General features: G+C 47.0%; 4 protein-coding genes across 6 annotated transcripts; 2 read left to right on the top strand and 2 right to left on the bottom strand.

Annotated features, from left to right (window-relative positions):
- The first annotated feature begins 376 nt into the window (after positions 1-376).
- Positions 377-5,268, top strand: LOC6602663 (actin cytoskeleton-regulatory complex protein PAN1). Of its 3 annotated transcripts, XR_003408946.1 has the most exons (4): positions 377-726; positions 1,282-4,608; positions 4,663-4,830; positions 4,889-5,268. XR_003408946.1 is itself a non-coding variant. In XM_026990176.1 (3 exons), the coding sequence occupies exons 1-3, from the start codon at positions 504-506 to the stop codon at positions 4,719-4,721; spliced, it is 3,564 nt and encodes a 1,187-aa protein (XP_026845977.1). In that variant the 5' UTR covers positions 377-503; the 3' UTR covers positions 4,722-5,268. The 3 variants fall into 3 exon arrangements, 2 of the variants coding, with proteins under 2 accessions (XP_026845977.1, XP_026845976.1); XM_026990176.1 differs by having other exon boundaries at positions 1,327-4,608; positions 4,663-5,268; XM_026990175.1 differs by having other exon boundaries at positions 4,663-5,268.
- Positions 5,269-17,802: 12,534 nt separating this feature from the next.
- LOC6602662 (selenoprotein BthD) lies at positions 17,803-18,722 on the top strand. Its single transcript, XM_026990125.1, has 2 exons — positions 17,803-17,867; positions 17,933-18,722. Exons 1-2 carry the CDS (start codon positions 17,838-17,840, stop codon positions 18,476-18,478), a joined length of 576 nt encoding a protein of 191 aa, XP_026845926.1. The 5' UTR covers positions 17,803-17,837; the 3' UTR covers positions 18,479-18,722.
- A 591-nt stretch (positions 18,723-19,313) lies between these two features.
- Positions 19,314-21,443, bottom strand: LOC6602661 (circumsporozoite protein). Its single transcript, XM_002027665.2, has 2 exons — positions 20,800-21,443; positions 19,314-20,715 (listed from the first exon to the last, which is right to left on the bottom strand). Exons 1-2 carry the CDS (start codon positions 21,102-21,104, stop codon positions 19,719-19,721), a joined length of 1,302 nt encoding a protein of 433 aa, XP_002027701.1. The 5' UTR covers positions 21,105-21,443; the 3' UTR covers positions 19,314-19,718.
- A 242-nt stretch (positions 21,444-21,685) lies between these two features.
- Positions 21,686-22,798, bottom strand: LOC6602660 (fatty acid hydroxylase domain-containing protein 2). The gene is made up of 2 exons (XM_002027664.2): positions 22,083-22,798; positions 21,686-22,027 (listed from the first exon to the last, which is right to left on the bottom strand). The coding sequence occupies exons 1-2, from the start codon at positions 22,796-22,798 to the stop codon at positions 21,904-21,906; spliced, it is 840 nt and encodes a 279-aa protein (XP_002027700.1). The 3' UTR covers positions 21,686-21,903.
- Positions 22,799-24,404: the final 1,606 nt, after the last annotated feature.

Raw genomic sequence — 24,404 nt, 5'->3', positions numbered from 1 at the left:
CTGGTTTCCATGGGCCGAACTGGTGACAGGGTCTAGGGAAAATGGAAATTAGAAATGGTGCCAGAGGCCACGCCAGTTAGCGGGAATACGAAACCGAATACCGAACACCGAACACCGAACCCCGAAACCGACTACAGAACACCGAATACCGAACCTCGAATACCGAGCACCGATGGGGCGGATGGAGGAGAGCAGGGGAATGAAGACCGACCTGGAGAAGGGTTCTCTGTCTGTCTGGCTGGCTGTCTGTCCGCTGTCAGCCAGTCCGCGCGTTAATTTAATTAGCAGTTTCCCATTGAAATTGGGTGCAACCCGGTGTGTGGCTTTGGGGCCAGAGCCAATGCTGTCCGCCGGAGCTTCAAACTGGCTAAAATGCTGAACTGCAACGGACGTTACCAGTTTTCGCCGTTATCGTTGTCGTTGTCGCTGTCGCTGTCGGTGACGGTTTTGTTGTTGTCGCTTTCGGAGTTCTCGGTGGGGTCGGAGTTGCAGGCGAGGGTGCTATGAGCCACCAACAGTTCCATCACTATCATCATCACGACCAGCTGCAGCAAGTGCAATCGGAATCGGTATTGAAAGGGAACTCCTCTTCCGACTTGGGCTGCGAAAGGAATCCACAGAATCTGCATAATCCGGGCCACTCCACTACCGCACGCGGCATCGGCGGCGGTGGGTCAATGGACCTTCGTAATCTCTGCCAGCGTCTCGATGTGGATCGCCTGAGAGGTGAGTGCTAGTTTTCCACAACATTTCCCACAAATTCGAGCTAGGATCAGGATGGAAGCCCATAGAATATTTGAATAGTTTTCAATTTAGTTTTTTTTTTCCTAAATAGCTCAAGTTTAAAGGCAGCAGCCTCTAATATCGGAGACTATTATTAAGCACTATAATTTTTAAAGAACTAGTTCATCTCGTGGGAGTTTGATCAGCTCGAATGCAGTTCGTATGGATAATATCAAAGACTAGCAAATTGCCAGGACTAAGCGGACCGAAAAGTAGTTTTTTTCTGCGCCTCGCGAAGGACTGTGTATTTCGTTCTTGGATTCGGGGATCCGACTCCGGTGAAGCCAGCAGGCGGCAGGGGCGCGGTAAGAGGCGAACGATGGCCCAAAAGAGAATTGAAGCACCGCGGAGAATCAAGCAAAAATCGAAGTGGAGTTTTTTCCTGATGCAATCAATTGGTGTATTTATTATTTCTTGTGCACCCGGAATCTGTTTCCAGAGTTGGTTCCAAAAAAGTTCACGTTCATTTATTTTATTATTATTTCTTCTCCTCCGCAGCCAAGCTGCCTTCGCTGCCTTCGCTGCCTTCGCTGCCCTCGCTGCCCTCGCTGCCGCAACTGAAGCTCCCGAAATCGCTCCCCAAGCTCCGCGGTCGCAAGGTCTTCCGCAGCTCCAGGAGAAACCACAGCAGCAACAGTAACAAGGATGGGGCCGGGGGAGCAGCAGTCAAAGGAGTCGACGGCGGAGGAATGTGCACGCTGCCGTTGCCGCTACCACAACAGTCGCAGCAGTTCATCAACCGCACACCCCAGAGGATCTCCACCATCAGCTCGTTGATGTACGAGGAGCAGCAGCAGGAGGTGGGCACGGGCATGGGAATGGGAATGGGCCAAGGAACAGGACACAGACAGCCAAGCACCTATCGAAGTGCGGGGAGTCTGGATGACGATTATTATGCACCGGACAGCGGAGTCGGGGACCGTGCCTCGCGACCCATTAGCCCCGTTAAGATTCCGTCAGCCCCAGTGGAAGGTGGAGGCCAGCCCCCGACTCTGACGCAGCGCATCCAGAGGGGCTACAAGAGCCTCAGCGAGCTTCGGCTGAAGCATCTGTTCACCAAGCAGACGATCCTGAGGCGGGACGACATCGAGGTGGACCGCTACGTGGAGCAGTACGAGGCCGAGCTGCGATCGGAGCGGCGGGCACTGGCGCGCAGGGATCGGGAGATAGCCGACAACTACGACATTCGATTCAAGACGCTCGCTAGATCCGGACAGAACAGTCCCGACCGAGAGGCCGGACAGGCGGAGGAGCGCACGAAGACCCAGAAGCCGCGCAGCGTGGCCGAGCAGAGTGGAGATGAGAGCGGAATGGAGGGCACACCACCACTGCCTGCGAGAAGCAGGAAGCCGGGCATTGCAGCCACGCGATTCGCCAAGGTCCGACAGCCGCCGCTGCAAATGGAAGAGCAGGAGGTGCAGCGGGAGCGCGAGGAGCAGCCGGATCGGGAGGCTTCGCCGCGTCGCAGCAGCTATAAACAGCTGTTCCAAAAGCTTCCCAGCTTCCCCAACACCCTTCACAGTCTCCAGAAAGGTCGCAGCAAGGAGGAGAAGGGTGCGGGGGAGGCGGCATCGAGCACACCTCAAACCCCTCCACCGAAGTCGGCTATCCGCAAAAACATCAAGAGGCTGCGCAAGTCCATCAAGCGGCCAGCGAAGCTCAAGGAGAAGCAGCAGCAGCAGCAGAAGGCAGTCGACGATTCGGACGAAGAGCCGCAGCAAGGGAGGGAGAGCGACAGGGACAAGGAGCCACCAGCCAAGTCCTCTGGCAATCTGAGAGCCCGCCTCAGTCGATTTGCCTCCACGGAGCAGCTGCAGGAGCGCTGGCGCAAGAGCTTCAAGACCGCAGCAACCAAATCGCAGGAGAGCCCCAAAGGGGGAGCAGGTGCGGCGGCAGGAGCAGGAGTGGGAGCAGCGACCGGAATGGCCATTGGAGTCCAACTGGAGCGAACCCTCACGAAGCTCAACGAGAAAATGCATCAGCTCAAGTTTTTTCCGCGCCAGGGAGGGGCAGCCTCCTCCCCCTCGGAGACAGTCGGGGGGCAGTCCAAGCCGAACACTGTCGGGCATGAGCCCGTCTTTATTGACGACGATGAGGAGCTGGCTGCCACTTACCATCACAGCGATAGCGACGAGGACGAAGAGGAGCGTGGCAGCCAGGACAGCGGACACGATGTCTGTGCTGCGGAGGCATTTGGGCAGCAGGAGGATGACAGCGAGGATGGGGATGAAGACGAAGAGGAAGAGACACAGATGGAGCACCCCCTACCAGGAACTGCGTCCGCCCACGCTGCTCGACAAATGGCGACGCTGGCTGAGCTACAGGCGGAGGCGGCAAAGGGGGGATGCCCAAACGGAGGACGCTCCTTCGCGGCCTGGAGCAGCGATTCGCTGGAGGAGATCCCCGACGAGGACTACCCCCGAGTGCTCATCCACCAGGAGCACACCGACGACTCCTGCGAGTCCACGCTGATCATCGCCGTAGCCACAAAGACCTCGAAGGCATCATCGCCGGCCCTTGTCCGGAGCCCGACGCCAACCCCGACCCCGACCCCGACCCCAACCGGCACTACCACCCAGTGGCTGCTCAACGAACCGACGGAGCAGCAGCCGGGAGGGGCGGAAGAGGCTGAATGCTGGCCTGGTCCCCGGCCCCTGTGCAAGCCTAAGAGCATTGATATCTTCGAGGCCTCGGGGGCCGCGTTCGCCGACTTCGATGAGGCGCTCCGCAACGCCCCCATTCTGAGGATCAGTGCCGGGAGCAGCTGCGATACGAGCGGCGAGGAGGCGGACGATAGCAGCTCCAGGGTCACAAGAATACGGATTCAGACCTCCCCAAAGATCGGCAACAGCAGAGAGAGCCTGATGGCCCAGGAGCGGGAGGACGAGCAAGAGCAGGAGCAGGAGGAGGCGAAGGATGCGGTGGAGGAGGAGGAAATGGAGAGGCGTGCTCTGGAGCGTCCCCCGTCCGCCTCGCCTCCACCCCCGCCGCTTCCAAAACGGCGTCCGCCGCAGCGCAGAATCTTTACTCCGCCACCAGCGCCCATCTACGATGCAGTGCCTCCGCCGCTGCCCACCAGCAAGCCCCCGCCCCTGAGCATGACCATTCCTCCCAATCGCGCTGCTTCTCCTGCTGTTCCCGCGTCGCTCCCAGCGGTTTCGTCCCTCCCGCAGAGGAGCCGTGCCTCCATGACGCGCCCGGCCAAGCCGCTGGTCAAGACCAGCTCTCTGCGGCTCACCTACAACGAACAGGTGCTCCCCGGCGACATTGGTAAGGTGAACAAGCTGATCTCCCGATTCGAGGGCGGCCGCCGGCCTCGCCTCTGTCCACGACGGCTCCACAGCGAGGAGTACGAGCTGACCGCCACCTCAGCCAGTTTCAACTGGGACGAGGATCAGGATGATGCAGCGGAGGAGGAGGATAATGGACAGAAGGAGGAGGCAGCATCTCCCATTACTCCCACCAATCGACCAGTAGTCATACCAGAGATCGTTACCACGCAGCCGAGCAACAACAACAACAACAACAACAACAGCCACAGGAGGAGGGAGAAGGAGGAGGAGGAGCTCCTGACCATGGAACTGTCTTTGGATCGCCAAAACTCCAACTGCAGCCGCTCGGAGTACGGGTCGCCCCTGGCCTATCCCTACCCCAGCAGGCGCCGCAGCTCGGCGGCCACTGGAGCTCCCCCTTTCACGCTGCCTGCTCCCCAGCAGCAACAGCAGCAGCAGCAGCAGCAGCAGCAACAGAGACAGCAGGCACGACGCAGCCGACGATCCATGACCCGCGACGATGAAAACTTTTACAGCTTCGACAGCGACGAAGGTGAGCCGAAGCAATCCTCCCTGAATCTTGTATCTGAATCTGTATCTGTTGCAGAGAATAGCTACTACTCCATTAGCCCATCGGGCAGCAGTCGCTACGTGGTGGAGATTTGAGCATACAAGAGATACCAATGTACCGTCTAGGGTCCCATAAGGGATCACTTATGGGACTACGCTCCCATATCGCTTTCAGTCGCGGGCTAGGCTCGACGGGTGCCTCGAAGTGTGTATAGCCGGGGGTTACCCCAGCATCAATTAATCCGATTTATTTACACAAACAGGAAATCCTTTTTGCCAGACTGCGAGCTGGATCTACGACATGTATCCTACACCCTACACACGGGTATATATTCAGATACATATATATATGTACATATATAGGATGTATGATAGTGATGGGAATATGAAGGACTAGTTTGCATCGTACATAATCTCCGGATCGACTGTAGTGCGCGATTGATCTGCAAGGGTATGCACATCCATTAAACGTCTACTGGAATTAATGGAAGTGCGACCCCTCCGCACGGCAGAATATAGTACATATATTTTCCATATAATCGTGCATATTATATAATAAGATGATCTGTTTTTTTTTTTTTGCTAATTGTGTAAGCGTTTATTTGGATATAGATAAAGTATAACAACGAATTAAAAAAACCTATATGAAACAGTAGTTTTCGCCTCTGAAAGCACTCTGCGTATGTACGTGTGAGCATACGTACATCTTTACGTTATACGTATGTATGTACAGTAGAAACTGCTGATCAAGAGTACAAACAAAGTATATATTTCGGTACGGAGTCCATCTGCTGCAAGGATGCAAGGGTGCAAGGGTGCAAGGGTAGGTCGCTGCAGAGGTAGAATCCTCAACGAGGGACGTCCGTACAAATGGAAGTCCGTCCCTAGTTGATTAATGCACCCAGATGTGGGAGGGGTGGATTGAGCGAGACACAGCTGACACTTCCATGCAACACCATCCACCACCATGGCCACCGGGCCACCGGGCCTCCAGGCGGCCATCGGGCCATCAGGCACCACCATTATTCATATCATGCGCGCGCGGTGGTTGCAGTGCAGGCTCCTAGTCCTCCCTTGACTCCTATCCGATACGAATCGCTGAACGAGCGCATTTTAATTTATAATTTATGCTAATTAATTAATTAAGTAAAGTATCCGCGCCACCAGCGCATACTCAGGAGAGGGGTGGAAAGGAAAATACATACATATGTACGTACATAAGAGTGTACATAAATATTTATATGCATATATCCATGCATATACCACAAGAAACTGAAGAATCGAAGAAAACCGGGGTATCCAGGGGATCGTATGAACCCCAGAGCTGTATGCCCTTAATGTCCCTTGAATTGCCAAGCAAATAATGAATGAGAGCTCTAAAAAAGAGCTCTAAGCTCTTTGTCAGAGTGGGGACGTACTTGCGAAGAGCGAAGACCATGGCCAAGTGCAAGGTCAAGGAACCTTTCAAGTGTCCTCCTTCCCGTACCGCAGAAGGCATTTTCGTGGTCGTGGATAAATTTGTATTTTGCACTCTTTTTGTATGTGTGTAACGTCCCTCCGCCTGTCCAGACTATTGTATCCAGACTCCTGGGATATCGCACTGTTACAAGGGGTTTTCAAAATTTAAACCCAGTGTAGTTACACTATAGTAGGTCCCTCCTAGGATGCATCTGCAGAAGTATATATGTATAAAGCTTCGGACTCCGACCAGGAACTTGGATTTTTGTTGGCCTTGGCCTTGGCCCCTTGATTCGACTGCAATGCAGTGGTCCTTGCTTTCGACGGACCTTCCTTGCCCTTTCCCCTTCACATGTCCCTCTTCTGTAGTATCCGTTTCTTTTTACGAGCGTCGTTCTGTGCCTGCTGTTGACGTTTGTGCGGCGCCTTTTGCGGCTGATTCATTGGGCATCGCTTGATGGTTTTTTTTAGCCTTATTTCCTTCTCATTCCCTTGATCTTGCTTCTCCCTCCAAATTCCACTTTGAGTTGCGGTGTGGGAACGGTAAACGGTAGGGGAGGGGAGGGGAGGGGGGTGCTGTGAGTGAGTGAGTGTTTGAGTCACTCGTCTCTCTGTGTGTTTGTGTGAGTGTTCATTCAGAGAAAATTAATTAGCACACCCTCTCCCTCCACCCCCCCCCCCCCCCCCCCCCCCCTTCATGCCCAACCCACACAGCACCCATACATGATCGCTTTGAGCTTTAATTAAAGCTTTCTTGTAACGATTGGAACGATGTGCAAGCACATCTCTCTCTATCCCTGTCTTTCTACTGGCGAGGCTGATATCCTACCCACCTTCCCTTCCTTCCCTTCCCTACCCACCCCTCCTAACCGGAGACCCTCATCGAAGCGCATTAAATTCCAATAAATTGCCTAAATTAAGCAAAACGGAACCAGGAATGGAACGAATCGGAACGGAGCCATCAATGCGCCTTCGACCAGCATTTCTGATTCGAGAATTGCTGTTATTGTTGACTTTTGGGCGCAATTAAAAGTACATTTTATTGCTGGAAAATTCTCCATTGCGTGGTGGAGTAAGCCGTGCAAGCCGTGCAAGCCGTGCAAGCCATGGACGCCAAGCCATTCTGGAGCCAAACCAAATACTCGTAAGTGCCACAGCAGCAAGGAACTTTAGGTAGCAAATAAATAGTAAACGTCCATGAATCAGACGATATTCTATCCCTCTCCAGCTCCCTCTCCCTCTCCAGAGTTCAGTTCAGTTCGGCTCGCTACTGTCCGCTTTTTGCATTCCAACCCTCAGGAGCAGCAGCAGATGCAGCACCACCGTTATTCGACACGCGACTGGGACCCAGCCGATCCAATATATCGCTTGCCACAGTGTAGCAACGGGAAAAGAGTGACAGGGACAGCGAAAGCGAAAGCGACAGGAGCACACACGCATTACGCACACCCTACCCCCGTCCACCTATCCGTGTAAGCGTACATATGCGAGGGCTGCTATACAAGTTTCGTGCCTTAGCAGGACTCGCACTAAACTCGCACTTTTACTGGTGCTGTCTTGTCACCGTGCGGTTGAGGCATCCTTGGACGTTGGAAAGGATTTACCATGATCACACAATTTAGGAATCGGTCAACAAGAGATGAATTTGAGTCCGAAACAAAACAGTAATCCACGGTATGGGTTAAAGCGAGCCAAATGCCAAATGCCAAATGCCAAATGCCAACCGAAAACCATTTTCCACCACCAAAGTTATTTTTTGAAAGTTGGGCCAGCTACTCATGTAGCACCCTACGTATGTATTGTATATCCGTTTGTATAAGCCATATCCAGGAGTCGGATTCGATCAAGAATCCACCCCATTCAACGGCCACCTCCTGTTTTCCCAGGCCAGCGAACAGGGAATGGATTAACTGGTTGAGTTGGTTAACTGACAGACTGAATTTTGATTTTGCCCCGCTTAAGCAAGAGTGCGAAGAGGGACAATAGCCATGAGAAACGAAGAATATGGGCTCACACTCTCCCATAAATCACTTTTAAGAGGAACAACTTTTATCAAGAATCACCTTTCTCATAGGAGAAAATGGTAAAGGAAAACATGACTGACTGTAAAAATACCCAGTAGTGATCTTTTGCCTTTTTTAATAGATACAAATTTCAGATAAAAATAAATAAAATGATATGGCAATTGGTTAAATAAGCTGAGTTTCATTGAATTTAGATAATAATATCGGGACAAAAGTACATACATACTCGTATGTACATATGTATGTATGTATATGGAAATGGGTTTTATTAGGTTTTAATTATTTGGTCTCGGTCGAAATATTCGAAACAGTGAGAGCTCTTTGCGGAAAAGGCGGAAGAGGCCATGATCGCAGGCAACTCACGCTACGATCCGTTTTAGTTGGAGTACATATGTATGTACATACACACATATGTACATGTGTACATGCGTGTATGTGTGACTAGACATACATATGTATGTATGTATGTATGAAAGAAAGGAGCTAGCAGCTTTGATCTTGCTAAGCCGATCAATTAATTGCGGAGCCTCAAAGCTGAGGATTTCAATCCGTTTTAACGCTACTCCACTCATTAACGGAAAGAAAACCCTTTTGGGAAACGATTTCAGTCAAGCGCTTCCCATTTCCACGAGCAAGCGTCGCATCCACCTAGCGAGCGGTAGAGAGAGAGTCAAAGGAAGTGACCAAAACGGGCGCAAAGCTTTACGCTGACTCTTTACCATATGAGAGACAGAGACGGAGGCAAACCTGGTAGAGGCACAACGAACGAGAGGGTGGAGATGAGCTGGGGGCAGCAGTAGAGGTTGGGAGTCTCTGTCGGGCTTCCGGACAGCCAGAAGTTCAATGCTCCTCGTTCTGCGGCTGCGACTGCGGCTGCGGCGGCGATGGCGACGGCGACGGCAACAGGGCTGGCTCCCTGGCATATACAATGTATATTATGGAATGCAATTTATGGAATGGAGCCACCAATAGGAAAACTCTGCGGAAAAACAATGCCACTCTGGCACACAGCTGGCGACCAAGACTAACGGACTAGTAACCAAAGAAGACTCAAGAAGTGCCGCAGAAAGCGAGTGGGAGAGGGAAATGGGATCGGATCGGTTCGGTTCCATTCCAAGGCATTCCATTCGATTTCATTCCACAGGGGTTTACTGTAAATCTAATTACCATATCGTACCAATATCAGACTTTCTTTTCATCTCAGAAACACTTGATCAGATAATATCAATCAATGTGGTCATAGCTGGAAATCAAACTAATTTCCTATTCAACATACATAATAATAATCGAGTGGAATGGTGATTAAACTCTTAAACAAGCAGCAACAATAACAATATGTACCACTTCCAGGATGCAGCTAATAGTGAAACTAATCGAACAGTAAACTGGTTTACATAATGTTTATATATATGTATATGTATATGTAGGTATGCATTCCATAAATTCATGCAAGAAACCAAATTAAGTCTGTAAGTCTTGGACTATGAATCCGCTCGATCTCTGAATTCCCTCCACTTATCATAGAGGACAGTAGGACAGTAGGACAGTGGGACAGTGGGACAGTGGGACAGAAGGAGAGCAGGAGAGTGACTCTAGCCTAAGAGCACAGAGCACACCGGTTTGTACTTCTACTATAATGTGTACATAGTGATAGTTCATATAGTGAATTTGTACAATGTACATCTTAAAGAACTTTTATCAAAGAGCACTGGATCTGCTTTGAGCCTACTTTCGAAGGGCTTTAATGGATCAGCGAAGAAAACTCGCTTTCGACAGCCTTTCCTGTAGCCAAGTGGCACGGCGCGCCTTCTGCATGTGGCAAGCAACATAGTTGCATACACTTAGCCCGAATGACAAGAGGGCCTAATTAGCCCGCCCCGTTGGGTCTCTGTCCACTCATGGCAGAAGAACCATCGAAAACAAACAGAGGCGCAGCTGGAACAGCTGGAAGGGGGCGCACTGCAAAGTGCAACGCGATTCGGAGACGCCACTCCTTTCCAGCTCCGTCATTTGTGTCCACCTGTGCCACATGCCTCATGCCACATGGACCCTGTTCTACCATACCCTACCCTACCCGCCCCCAGTGCGTCGAGCATCCAAAACAAAACACTTAAAAGTGCAATGCCCTCGAGTGCCGTCGCAGTCGGCGCTGACGTTGACGGAGAAACGGTACCTAGGTGACCATCCACCCCCCAAACCCTCAGTAACCGCCGGTGGAAAGAAGCCAGAGCTAAAAGCCAGAAAAGCCAGAAAACAAAAATCTAACCGCTAAAACCGCGAACGGTCATGGAGTCTCTCCCCTGATAGACCTGCCTTGCCCCACCGCTGCACACACTGACTGCAAGGGCAGAGAGGGGAATGTGCGTGGAATGGAGGCGATCTCTGTGAAGCTTGGATCTGGAACCATTGATATGGAACCATATGGAACTGTAGCTTCATCCTTTCCGAACATCTTATGTCTCCGAACTAACGATGATTCCATTGTATCTATAACAGATGTGTCCACGGAGTACGGACATATGTCCATATGTACCATTAATTACAATTAATTATCCAATAGTATTAGCATTGCAGTATTAGGGTATTAGGCAATCGAAATACTTATACGCAATGTACTAGCTATCAAAAGTTATTTAACATACGTACATATGTATGTAGGTTGCAATTATCTCATTGATTCAGTTGTGGGACTATGATTGGGTTGGTGGAACCCTTAGCCTTTAGCTTCGCGATTCAAATCGAATTTAGTCAGCGAGAGGACCTTCTAGTCCTTCTGCGAGAGCTCCCGTACGATTAGCCCGGGTCATGGAATAGTTCGTTCCTTTCCAACTTTACCTTAGGAATGTTTTTCTTCGACTAGATTGCACAAAATTAAATATTTACAAAGGTGGACTTCAGAATCACCTTCCTGCCTTCGCTCGTTTGATTTCTGCTCAAGCACCTCCCCAAAAGCAAATCAGAGCGCAGATTGCAGAGGAAGTGGCGGCCCCCAAAACCCAAGCACAAACCACGCAAATGCAAACAAACTGTGGCAGGGCGTGGAGATTATCTATACATACATACATACACACACACACATGATCGTATTAATATGTACACACACGCATCTACGTGATCTTTAAACCAACAGAAAACATTTTATTCAATATTTTAAACCTTAAATTAGCTCTCACTTATTCTTTAAGTATTTGTTTTCAATAAGATACACTTGATTATATTATGGGATAATGTCCGAAAAGAAAATAGGTCCATTTGTACTCAAAATAATGTATACACTTCAAGTATTGTTATGAAAAAAGTTTGTTTGTTTGTTAACTGATTATTATTATTATATTTTTTTTACCTAATTAGGATTTACTAGTAAATATCCTAATATCCCTTTGAAAATAAAAACTTTGCTAATTTCGTTTCCTACATCTCCCCACAAGTTTTCGAAGGGATTCCAGTCGGAAAACTGACTAGGCCGCGTAATAATTTTTTTTACGCGTAAGTGGGACCTGTCTCTCTATTCTCCCTGAAAGGTTGGCTTTTTGTAGCCGTCTACGGATCTTTGGAGCACTTTAGTCCAATTTCTGCTGCAAAAGACTTTGACGACTTAAATGGGTCCTTTTCCTCTAAGAAAACTATATACATATGTATATATGTATATATGTAGTTTCCTGCCCAGGTTTTCATTTTTAAGGCAATTTAACAAAATTGTTTCACTAATTTGGCAATGGCCCGAAGAGATTGGCCTTCTCTTTTTCAGACTAAGAGCCAATCGGGCTTCTTCCTCTGTACAATAAGACTTTCGGCCCATTCTTGTAAGAAAAAATAATTATTTGTTTATATTTAGACTGTAGCTAAATGAAATGCATGTTTAATGGCCAAAAAGCCAAGAATTTCCAAATTATTCACTTGATATTCAAAATTTACTGTGACTGTACCTATTATTTTAATCATCCGAAATATGAGGTCAACTCACAATTTCGATTAAAGCCTTGTTATTCGGCGCTCCCGTGCTTCATATTTGGCTCACGGAACCGGAAATATGCCACACAAAATTATGTTTTAAACTCTTAAAGTACGGTGAAACAGATTATTGAAAACTTTCAAAGTGTAGCTATTAGTATGATCATGTGTGTACATGTGCATATTTATTTCAGAATCCGTACGGGAGAGCCATTCAAAGTTTACTCTGTGCCGCTGTGCGTCTTTGCTGTGATCAATGCCTCGATTGAATTGAACTGAACTGTGAGCTCCGATGCGAATTAGTGGGTCACATTGCAAAACCTCGTTCACAATGGTATACACACTAGAAAGAACATTCTATATTTGTAATCAATATCTATAGTAAGTCGGATCGAGTATGTAATAATTATATGCTTCCTTCTGGGAAAAACACCTGCGAACACATCTCCCAAAAACAAGAATACCCTTCTGCCCAGCTCACGGTACACGAAACGAGCAACCTAGCGACCGAACAACGAGCTGGCAACCGAGTGAGCGGCAAGAACCAACCGATAGCCGAACTGGAAACGATGGTTGATGATGACCTCATCATTTGCTGGCCGGCCCGAGGATTGTTTACTGTACGTAGCGAGTACGAGTACGCGTCGACCGGCGGCCTGCTTCCATGCTTCTATGCTTTCATGGGTCGTGGGCCTTTGGTCTGCTATGCATTACCACAAATGTGCTGTGTGTGGGCTTATTGATTTTCTACTGCTCAAAAAGGATTTCGGTGAGACATGCAACATCAGCCAAAAGGCAAATGACATCAGACAAGAGAGTGGAGAGTGGAGCATGGAGCATGGAGCATGGAGCATGGAGAGCCGAGCCACACACAAAGGATTGTTATTGCTGTTGTGCTCTGGGAATTGGATAAAAAGTGTCTGCGAAAGAGAGCGAGGGCAGCGGCAGAGCGAAGAGAACGCGAACGCGAACCCGAACACGAACGCGAACGCGAATGAGAACAAGAGAAATGACGCAATCGCCAGCTGTTTGGCAAAGTCAACAGAACAGTGTTGGATTGTTGTAGAGGGGGCTATGAAGTACGAGACGAAAGACACGGGGGGGAGGTGCGGCAGGGCAGGGCAGGGCAGGGCAGCATCTAAAAATGTGCCCCAAAACTTACCACAATCCGCATGGCAAAAGCTCCAGAGAAAAGATACAGCCCGCGAGATATCAATATACAAAAATCCACGCACGCACATCTATACATATATAGTATGTATATAACATATATACCTACATATGTATATTTGCTCAATTGGAATACAAAAATTTGTTCTTTATTTTTAATCTTTGAGTGTTTTTTTTTGTTTTTTGTTATTCTTGATATTTTTTGGGCGTTCCATTTGGAATTATAACAAATACCAGGCAATTGCACAAAAATATCGTCATAAATCTCATCAAATAAGAGAAAGGTAGGGGATGGAGCGGCGGAAAGCGCGAAAGATATCGATGATATCATTTTTCCATGCTCGGGGGCACCGTAAACGAAAAGGACAAGAAATACCCCATGGAGGGAAGGTGACATCAATATTATCAATATATTCAGTTTCGGGATCAAACTTGGAACGTTGAATGGAACGTTTCTCCGGTTCTTCAGTTCAAGACAAATTTAAGTGTTTTTTCGCAAGGTAAATCAATCGGGCCATCAATCAAAATAACGTATGTAAATATATATATACATATGTATGTACCCCTCTGTCGGTATATTTATGCGAAGGCTTCCATTTAAAAGTTTGCCATTTTCACGTTTTACAATAATTTTACGATAAACGAAAAATGCATCTTTCTCTTTTAATGATTTGTCGATAGAAAATTGAATTTATTTTATTTCTTTTTATTTCGATCAAAAAGAGGAAAAGAATTCAGAAAACTGATGGGAGGGAGAATGGGGAGATCTGGCGAAGCATGACCAAAGTGAGTGTCCCCGCGAGTGATTCACCGCACCCACACCCCTCTGTTGTAGGGTCAGCTGCTTGAATAACGAACTGTTTTAATTATGCTCGACATTCTTCATTGTTTGCCATATAAATTAGGGTGTATAGATGTGGGGGGGGGGGGGGGGGGGCCTGGATTGAACTTCCTTTCAATGTGGCCCGTACTTGAGTTTCAAGTTCTTTTTTTATCGCTTTCAATTGGAGGTTCTCTCGCTGAAAATGATCCATATAAATGAAGGTTCGATGGGGTGGGAGGTGGGACGATATGAAACATACATGTATGTATGTAAATACGTGCCCATGCACATACATATGTACATATATGTGTATACTAGGAGTCAAAAAATCAAGCCAATTAAATTCTTCTGAAGTATGCACTTACATACATACATACATATGTATGTACGTATACTATACATATGTAAGTATGAAATATTGGATTCAATAATACTATAGTATAACACCATCAGGGTCCTCTAATATAATTACACTTAGAGAAACCTTCGCGATATACATATCAACAAGACTCAGCTTAGCATACAGTGGAACTTCGGTGACGCGAACCGCAGTATATAAATGTCCATAAAACCAATAACACCTGCCTGAAATGCCACCAACAACTCCGCTGTATGGAAAAAAAAAGCTACAGCAACCGTTTTTTAGACTGGTAGGCTTAAAAGAGGTCTTTGAGCGGGCCAGACGGGAATAATAGATCTCCATCCAAATTACCAAAATCCTTTAGCTTAATAAATGTATTGAGTGTCTAATGCAAGCTTGAGTTCTTTTGTCTGTCTCTCGCCGCTTTTCCTACTGTATGAGTGTTCTCTCTCGCGCTCTCTCTCTCTCTTGGGAGAGGGCTTTTACGTATATGACTAGCTTAGCAGAAGCTACGGAATGTTTCTCAAGATCATTTTGGCTGCGCCTCTCTTTCTGTCTCTCCCTCTCTGAGCACACACTGTGCTCCCACACCACACTTCCCCGCGGGGCAGGCAGCAAGGGCATTCATTAACCCAACCATCCAACTGGCAACTGGTAGGGTAATTTTTTAGGTCGGATCGGGGCGGAGGAATTTGGCTGTCAACTGCGATGTTGACGTCGACGTTTCTTCTGGGGCGTAGCGGGTGCGCAGTATAGCCAATGATGACGTCTGCCAGCGATGACCGCATGGGCGGTGTTGCCACAGAAGCACGCACAAAAGAATAGATTTTATTATAGCAGTTTTCAGATTTATTCTCTTTTCATTAATATATGGAGAAATATATAAAAATATAAAAATACGGAGAGAGAGATACACATGTATCTCTGCTGGCTGCGTGGAGATGATCATTACTGTGATGATGATGGCAACATTGATGTCAGCATCTGCCCCACCTTAGTGGACGCTCTCACACACACACACACACACACACAGACACACACACCAGTGCGCAACTTTAATTCGCGCTCATTGTCTGCCGTTTTGTATTCTCCTTCTCTTGTCCCATTCAACATCTCTTTCTAGCTAGCAAAACCTGTTTTATGTGTGTTTGAGCTCAATCGCAAGTCTCACTCAACTTGGATAATTTTTGGGTTTTCAATTAAGTTGTACGTAGGCCAAACTGGGATTTATGGATAACTTACCTTTAGGAAAATGTAAAGAAAAGTTGATTTTCTCTAGGGACTAGAAATCGCAACAGCAACAGCAACAACAACTGTTCAATTCTTCAAACTCCGACTCCGACTTTGACTCAAACACCGCACCAGGTAAGCGGCAAGAGAGAAAGAGAGAGAGCCAGAGGAGGGTCAGCATGAGCGAACCAAGCGACGAAACGAACTCAAAACTCGATTACGAAGTTTTGGCTTCGTGGAACGGTACATAATGCAATACATACAAACATCAAAATGTAACAAAAAGTTATGAAAAACAGCACAATAATTTTCAACAAGCTGCTGCTGACTCTGCCGCTGTCTTGGCTACTGCTTCTGAGCGGACTCTCTCGACTTGAGCTCTTTTTCGTACAACTGAACTTTAATTAATTTCGTTTTTGTTTCTAAAGTTGCTTTTGCTGTTGCTGTTTTCCTTTCGCTGCTTTCGTGAATGTTGCCTCTTCTCCTTTCTTGTTGTCATCATTTGTATACATTTATTACAATTTATTTTTGAAGTTACTATTTTTTTACAATATATATTTGATTTAATTCAACTATTTTGGGTGCGGCACAAAGTGGAAAATTTAGAAGAAAAAAATCATCTTTTGTTTGGGTTTTCAATTTAGCAGCCAATTGTTGGGAATCTTTGTATGTCTCTTTTTCGACCGCCAATTCTAAACAATTCGCAGACACATATGTAAACATAGATAGCCACACACAGAGAGATAACGGAAGAGCACAAATAGCCACAGGAAAAAAAAGGATGCAACAACAAAAAGCCAAGTAAATAGGAAACTTTTCTATGCCAACATCAAAATTGAACACGGCGGCGGCGACAGTCAGTCGGACTCTCTCGCTCGGTACCCGGCACTCTGCTGCTGGTTTGACTGGCCACTTACACACACACACACGAACGGCAAAGACACAACCGGGCGCAACGAAAAAAATTAACGAATAACACAAAAGCGAATAACACAAAACCAGTATAGGATTTATCGATAAGATATACCGTCCGGCCGTCAGAAATATACCAAAATATACCGTCTCATTTTAAAAATATATCGTACTGGCGTTCAAGTTCTATTATACATATTCCTTATTTTTGATATTCCGTTGAATATTATTAGCTTTATGGAACCCTCAGCTCTCAATTCATTATTTTATCCGATTACTAAATCAATTTTCTACAAGACTGGTTAAATTAAATTTTCTGTCTTATTTCATTGCGTATAAAATAAGACTTAAACAAAAACGGTCAACAACAATTTCCACTAGATTAATTTATTTACATAGTAACTACACTAGTTAACTATACGTACTAAAGTACCTGTTGATGTAATTACCCAAAGCGACACCTGAAGGGAAAATGAGAGTTTAAAAAATGTTTGGTTGTTTTTTCCTATAAACCCCATTGAACCGCCAGTGTGAAAAACCTATTTCATCCCCTTTTTTGACATGCACTTTTTTCCGACATTTTTGAAAAAATTGAAATTTTGATGGCGAACGTTCAGAAATTTCTACATTGGTGCATTAAACAAGAGGGTGAGTGCAAAATGCGTTTTAAAATATTCTGGAAAATACCATGAAAAGTATAAAATTTGCAAAGTGTGTGAGCTAGACGTGGTGACAAGAACGTCAGCTGAATCGTCTGACGTCCAGAAATATACCAACATTTATACCGATGACAAAAACGAACTTAGGCCCCGACTATATAAACGGTTCAACGACTTGAGATAAATATCGTAAAATATTAGTGATTGTACATTCTTCTTGTAGATCTATGCCTTATCTTCTCTAAACTTATAAAAACCACAAAATCGTTCATCTGAACTGAGCTAAAATGATTCAATTTTCATTATTTTCGATGGAATATTAAAATACCCCCTGGTCTACAATGCGTTAATCGTATCCGTCAAGCACTGGAACCATATTCCTCGATTTTGATATTCGATTTGATATTAATAGCTAGCTAGGACTTCTATACCTGAATATATAAATTTATCCGATTGATACATCTATCTGTGTTCTCTTCAGCAAAAAACGCCTGCTGCTAAATTATCCATCGATTAAAATACATTCTTATCGTTTCCATTCGAATATCATCCTCATCACTAGTCTTAAAGCGTTTCACAGCACTGGGAATAAATGGCGCATTTTTCTTAAAAGGTCACGTCGAAATGCCGCCGAAGCGACGTAAGAAAGTGATTGTAAGTCGGGTAAAGTGTGTATTTTAGATCACTCAACATCCAACATTTGCCTGTTTTCCACACAGGAGGCCACATTTGTGCCTGATCCTGGGGCAGCAGCCCTGGATCCCTCGCAGCCAGTCCTCTACATCGAACACTGCCGCTCCTGACGCGTTTTCCGTCGTCGGGCCGAAGAGCTACACGCGGCTCTGCAAGAGCGCGGTCTCCAGCAGCTGCAGCTTCAGCTGAATGTCGAAGGGACGCCTCGTCGTGGAGCGTTCGAGCTGCACTTGGCCAAGCAGCCGACAACGGAGGCGAGTGAGCAGCATTTTCTTTGGTCTGGCCTAAAACGTACTCCACGTGCCCAAAAGTTTCCCCCTGTCGACGATGTATTTCGGTGGATTGTCGAGATGCTTGGACAGGTAATGGAAAAACAACAGCCGGGGCAGGCAGGCGATCAGATACCCAAGGAGGAGGAGCCCGAACCCGAATTGAAGCAGGAAGCCGTGCCCGCAAAGAAATCTCAAAAGCGCAAACGCTCTGCCAAGACCACAAAGTCAGAACCAGAGCCGGTAAATGTCCCCAACGAAGAGCAGGTCGTATCCACCAACAATGCTAAGCGAAGGAAGTGAATCTATATTGCTTTGCATAAGAAAAGCCTTCGCGGCTTTCTGGATAAATATTTCTGGCAATAGAGCCCCATGAACGATGATCAGCAAATCCCGTGCGGAACCGATTATTGTGAAGCCCATTCGCATTGCCTTTGCCAGAATTACCAGCTACCAGTTACCCGTAAACACACACAAATGCAAAAACTTGTAAAAATCTGCACACAATTGTTATTCAAAAATATATTAAAACATCTTAGAAACCTAATTCTTTTGCCATTTTTGTAAATCTTTTTCGATTCGATTTTTATGCCTCACTTTTATTAGAATTGTTTTGTTCTTATAATATGCCTTTGATTATCAAAATTTGCACAATTTGATTTCGTTTCGTCGATTTTTCTGCATTTTATTTTCACTTTCGTTTTAATTGGTTTTCATTTCTTCTTTTTAGCTCTTAAGTGCTATAATCCTAGAGAAAAATTTTGGTTTACGAAATCGAGTTGTCGTTAAACTATACCCTACCCTACCACTTGCCTAAAATACATTACATATCATATCAATTTTCATTTTGTCTCCCTTTCAACTAAGGTTTCGATTTCGATTAAAAGTTGAGCCCCCGAAAAGAAGGACTCAGAAGGCTCAAAAAGGACAGAAACCGAGATTGCGACTGAGTGGAGGATAGCATGTAGTCCGCGGGAGAGAGACTAGTAGTACATAGAGGGTGTGGTACATTCCGTATATATATACATATATATATATATATATATATATGTATATATGTTTGAGATGCATAATGTAAAGTGAGACAGGACAGACATATTTAGTATATATGGCATATATGTATATGTATGTAGGAAAACAAACAGTCAATTGGCTATGGGGAAGTAAAGTCATAAGAGACGACGACACATTGGAATTGTATTTGCTACGGCCTGTCTCTGTCTCTGGTCCTGGTCCATTTGCATTTGATTTGAGTTTGGGTTTGGGTACGTGTTTCTTGTTAAGAGAAACTCATCTCATCCGATCCCATAAGGAACTAATAAGCTACAGGCTTAAACTAGATTTAAATTAGGTGCGAAAAAAATATGTAGATTATGCGAAATATCGATATAGAAAACAATGCAGAAAACAGATACATCAACGTGTTACAAATACAAAAATAGTTTGGTTGAAGAGCTGGGAGGAAGAATGCGGATTGGGGGTAGGAGTGAGGATGGGGAACTAAGCATGGGAGAACTCTTATTGATCATCATTCGTTCATTTGTTACAGATATTTGCGATAGTTGCGCAAATGCGCATTCCCGTCCTCGACGACGCCGCCGACGCCCACTGCCGCAGCGGCACTCTCAAAGGAAGGCGGCTCAATGATCATGCCCGGGATGTGCGGATCACATGAACTGTGGGGCAGGCCAGAGCCCGAGCCGCCCATGGAGGATCCACCGACTCCTTTGGTCCGTCGCCGGCCGCGTGTGCCCATTCCCCGAGAGCGTCGGCCACCGGCGCCACCGCCAGCGCCACTGCCCCCACTTCCACCGCCGTTATTTCCGATGCCGCTGCTGGAAGTGGGCGTGCCTCCGCCGCTGCCACCGCAACCGCCGCCATTGCTTCCAGGGACACTGTCGCCTAACTCAATGGCCTCCAGGGAAGCATCCAGGGCGGCATCTGTGGTGGTAATGCGGGTACGCATCACGGCACTGCGTCGTCGGGCGCTAGAGCCGCCGCTGGAGCCACCGCCGCCGCCACCCCCACCGTCACCGATAGCCGCATTGGATGTACCCCGCTTGCCGGGACGACGCTTGCGCCTCTTCTTGTTGCCATAGCGCGGATCGTAGTCGTACTCGTCGTCTGCCGGCGACTTTGGCTCTTCCAGCGAGTCGACATCGTTCATGTCCATGTCATCGTAGAACCATTCCTTGGGCAGATCATCCTTGCACTGTGTTAACTGCTGCTGATGGTGCTGCTGTTGGTGGTGGTGCTGCTGCTGGCTATCCTTGCTATCGGAGGTGTCGCCACCGGCCGCACCCAGGGAGCTGGACTCCTCCAGGCTGAAGGCTCCATTGAAGTCGTGCGTGGTATCGCTGTGCAGTGCAGCCAGGACTGAGGGCGTCGTTGTACCCGCCCCTGTCAGCATATTGAGACTGAGGGAGGAGGAGCTGCTGCCGCCGCCTAGGCTGCTCAGGCCGATGCCGAGATTAACGCCGCTGGCTACTAGCGCTTCGTGCTCCTTGCGCAGCGCCTGGAAGGGTCGCTCGGGAAACCGACTAAAAGGAGGGAGCAGTAGGGGAAGTATGAGCAACCAACCTAATGGTGCAGCTGGCAGAGGTGAAGAAGCGGTTAGGACTCACCTGTACATCTTGGTCAAGTATTGGCGGCGACTCTTTCGCCACCTGGCCGCCGGATACGTGTAGATTTGTCCCTGCCGAAAGCCTGGCATCCGCTGCCGCTTGTCCATGAACAATTGTGAGTGGTTCTGGGCTACGCCCGTTTGCGGATCAAGGAAGGGCAGCCGCAGTCGCCGTTCGATGCACAGGCGTGTGTTGAAATTGGCACTGTACTCGATCGTCTCCCGGTAGCTGACATCCTTTAGGAAGTTCTCGATTTTCGCCAGATTAGGCATCGACACGATCTGTATGTTGACGGCCGAGGACATGGTAGTGCACTGGATCCTGATCTGGCGCTGGCTCCGGATCTGCGCGGTGATTAATCGGTGCTTAATCTTTTGCCAAGTTCAACTTGCGTCTAGGCCCTTAGACTAAACCATTCTCCCAGTAGCTGCTGCTGCTGCTTCTGCTGACGACAACTTGGATTCTTTGTATTTTGTTTCTTATCTCGTTCGCCTTTTTTTCTCTTGTTTTTTGTGTGTTTTCACAACGCTTTCACTAAGTGTTTCCGCACAGCGTTATCTAGGGGATTTTGGGTGCCATTTTACGTGTTTATGTGAGGGGCAGAAAGGAGGAGTTCCACATGACTTTCTTATTGTTTTATTAAAAAAGGTTAACGTTAATTTTCTGCGTTTACTTTGACTTTTTGCCGATTTTCTAGCCAAAATAGTAGAGATGAGCGATATTTACCAAAACCTGTTACTTGTCACGGGTACTTTTAAGTAGCAGTTTTATCAACATTTCAAAAGTAGTCGTGACTCGTACCACGTAACATGGGTTATCGTTTTTCATCGCCAAAGACTGTCAGAAATAATTGAACTTAGCAAAGATATGTACATACATATGTGTATTTTGTTTTGTTGGCCCCTGAAACTCCCCAACAAGTCACGTCACCATTATAGTGGCATAGAATTTTTCGCACAAAATACCAACTATTCTGCTCAGTAACCACAGCCCGACAACGAACTTGGGTCTTAATGCATACATTTGCCGTTTGGCAGCACTGAAAATTTGAATGTATTTACAAGTAAATAAAAATGATTGAAAATGTGTTAGACCGAATTGTAGTTATTTTAGTTTCCTCTTGACTGTTTTGCCACTGCCCCGCATGGGCGGTTTCTGTTCCGGCGTTGCACGATATGTCCCGTGCAATTTGTCCAGCAAACCGATCACACCATAATTATAGTTGAATCTGTGTATATGGAAGATGTGAGAGATCTCAAAATCAAAGCCAACCGAAAACTTACTTGGCATGGTGATAGTCGTGGAAGCGGACGGACCCCCCCGACCAGGGGAAGCTGTATCCGGTATGATCGCTCATCGAGTTGATAATGGCCAAGGCAAAGATCATCCAGGCCAAGGCGACGTGGGTGCCCAGCAGCGCTATTGAGAGTGCCACCGGGAGAAGGTTGGCCAGTACATGCTCCACGGGGTGGGCATACAGCGTGATCGCCGCTATCGGGGCCGTCCACTCGTGATGCTTCTTGTGCACATACTTGTAGATCGCTTTGTGGTGCATCAGACGATGGACATAGTAGAACATGATCTCCTCTAGCACCACGAACACCACCAGATCTCGCACCGACCGCGTGAACGTGGGCAGCTCCCGTACATTCAGACTGTTATTGTTCTTGTAGATCAGTTCGAATACCACCCACGAGGCCAACAGATTGACGACCGTCAGGTTAAAAAGCACCACCTTGATGGCACGCCAAAGCTTGGTCAGATCAACGGGCTCGTTCTGACCCGGTTGGATCTTGTATTTGCGTATGAACCGCGGTCGATTCGTAATATCCATAATGGTAAACAGAGTCGCATACACCCAGTAGACGGAGAATATCGTCACAGTGCTGCCCAGCACCCACAGCCGCCAAGGATCCTCGCCTATCACGTCGAGCAGCGACAGCCAGCGGTCCTGCATAAACTCCCCAGCCTGAGTCCAGCACTCCAGTAGGGCCTCCATTGTGCTGTTGGTCTAGTCTTTAACTGAATCTCCGTCCAAGTAGTCGGGGAAGCAGTTCAGTTTTTGAAGAATCGCTCTAGCTGTGCGCTACATTTGGAGAGGTTCCTTCGCTCGCCGCTGCCTCTTGGCACGCCCATGCACCTGTGCACACATACTTATGTATCCACATCCATGTATGCAGGTTCGACTTCTAGGTTATTACAATTTGCCCCTGCTTTCTGACACCTGGGGGGAAGGGGAAGGTCATTCCGTCGATCTGCCTGACCCGATCAGCTAGTTCTTTAGCACTCTCTATCGTTATTCGAGCATGGGATGGGGGCCGGGGGCCTAGTGCGAGCTGATTGGCATACGTACAAATTTAGAAATCAGCAATGCTTATCGGGTTTTCGGTTTTGTTTCGCATTCGAAGGCAGATTATTGCCAAGCATTAATATTGTCATAAGATTAGGCTTCTTTTTTTATACCCGATACTCAAAATGAGTATTGGGGTATATTAGATTTGTGGTGAAAGTGGATGTGTGTAACGTCCAGAAGGAATCGTTTCCGACCCCATAAAGTATATATATTCTTGATCAGCATCAATAGCCGAGTCGATTGAGCCATGTCTGTCTGTCCGTCTGTCCGTCCGTCCGTCTGTCCGTCTGTCCGTCCCCTTCAGCGCCTAATGCTCAAAGACTATAAGAGCTAGAGCAACGATGTTTTGGATCCAGACTTCTGTAATATGTCGCTGCTACAAAAATATTTCAAAACTTTGCCCCGCCCACTTCCGCCCCCACAAAGGGCGAAAATCTGTGGCATCCACAATTTTAAAGATACGAGAAAACTAAAAACGCAGAATCGTAGAAGATGACTATATCTTACAGAGTGCAAAATCTGAACCAGATCGTATAATTATTATAGCCAGAATCACGATAACAATTTCATTCTTTCTCGCTCTGTCTCACTCTAACACACAGGTTTCATGGTCGGTTTTGCCAATTGCAAAATATGAGTTCAAGGATCTCAGAACCCATAAGAGCTAGAGCAACCAAATTTGGTATCCACACTCCTGTGATATCGGACCTTGACCGTTTCATGTCCAAATTTCGCCACACCCCCTTCCGCCCCCGCAAAGGACGAAAATCTGGGGCAACCACAAATCTCAGAGACTATTAAGGCTAGAGTAACCAAATTTGGTACACACACTCCTTTAAGATGTCACTATAAAACGTATATCTCAGAATTTCGCCCCACCCCCATCCGCCCCCACAAAGGACGAAAATCTGTTGCATCCACAATATTGCAGATTCGAGAAAACTAAAAACGCAGAATAATAGAGAATGACCATATCTATCCGGTTGCTGAATTTGGATCAGATCAGGTCATTTTTATAGCCAAAAGGAACAAACCAATTTGCACTGGCTACGCAGCGCCCGACGTCACGCTCAAACTCATTTTCTGTCTCTCTCGCACACACTCTTTGTCGTGTCGCTTAATATTAGCGCCATCTGCCGGAGGAGAGCCATACTGACTTAGTATCGGGTATAACTGTAGAGTTGCGGTGTCCGCAGCAACTCACAACGTTCCCCCTCGTTTTAATTTTATTTTCTGTTGGGCTCTGGAAATC

Source organism: Drosophila persimilis, unplaced genomic scaffold, assembly GCF_003286085.1.
Source record: "Drosophila persimilis strain 14011-0111.01,24,50 unplaced genomic scaffold, DperRS2 tig00000520-arrow-pilon, whole genome shotgun sequence".
Classification (NCBI taxonomy): domain Eukaryota; kingdom Metazoa; phylum Arthropoda; class Insecta; order Diptera; family Drosophilidae; genus Drosophila; species Drosophila persimilis.
The sequence above is the reverse complement of the archived record's forward strand: the minus strand, read 5'-3'. Positions and strand labels throughout refer to the sequence as shown.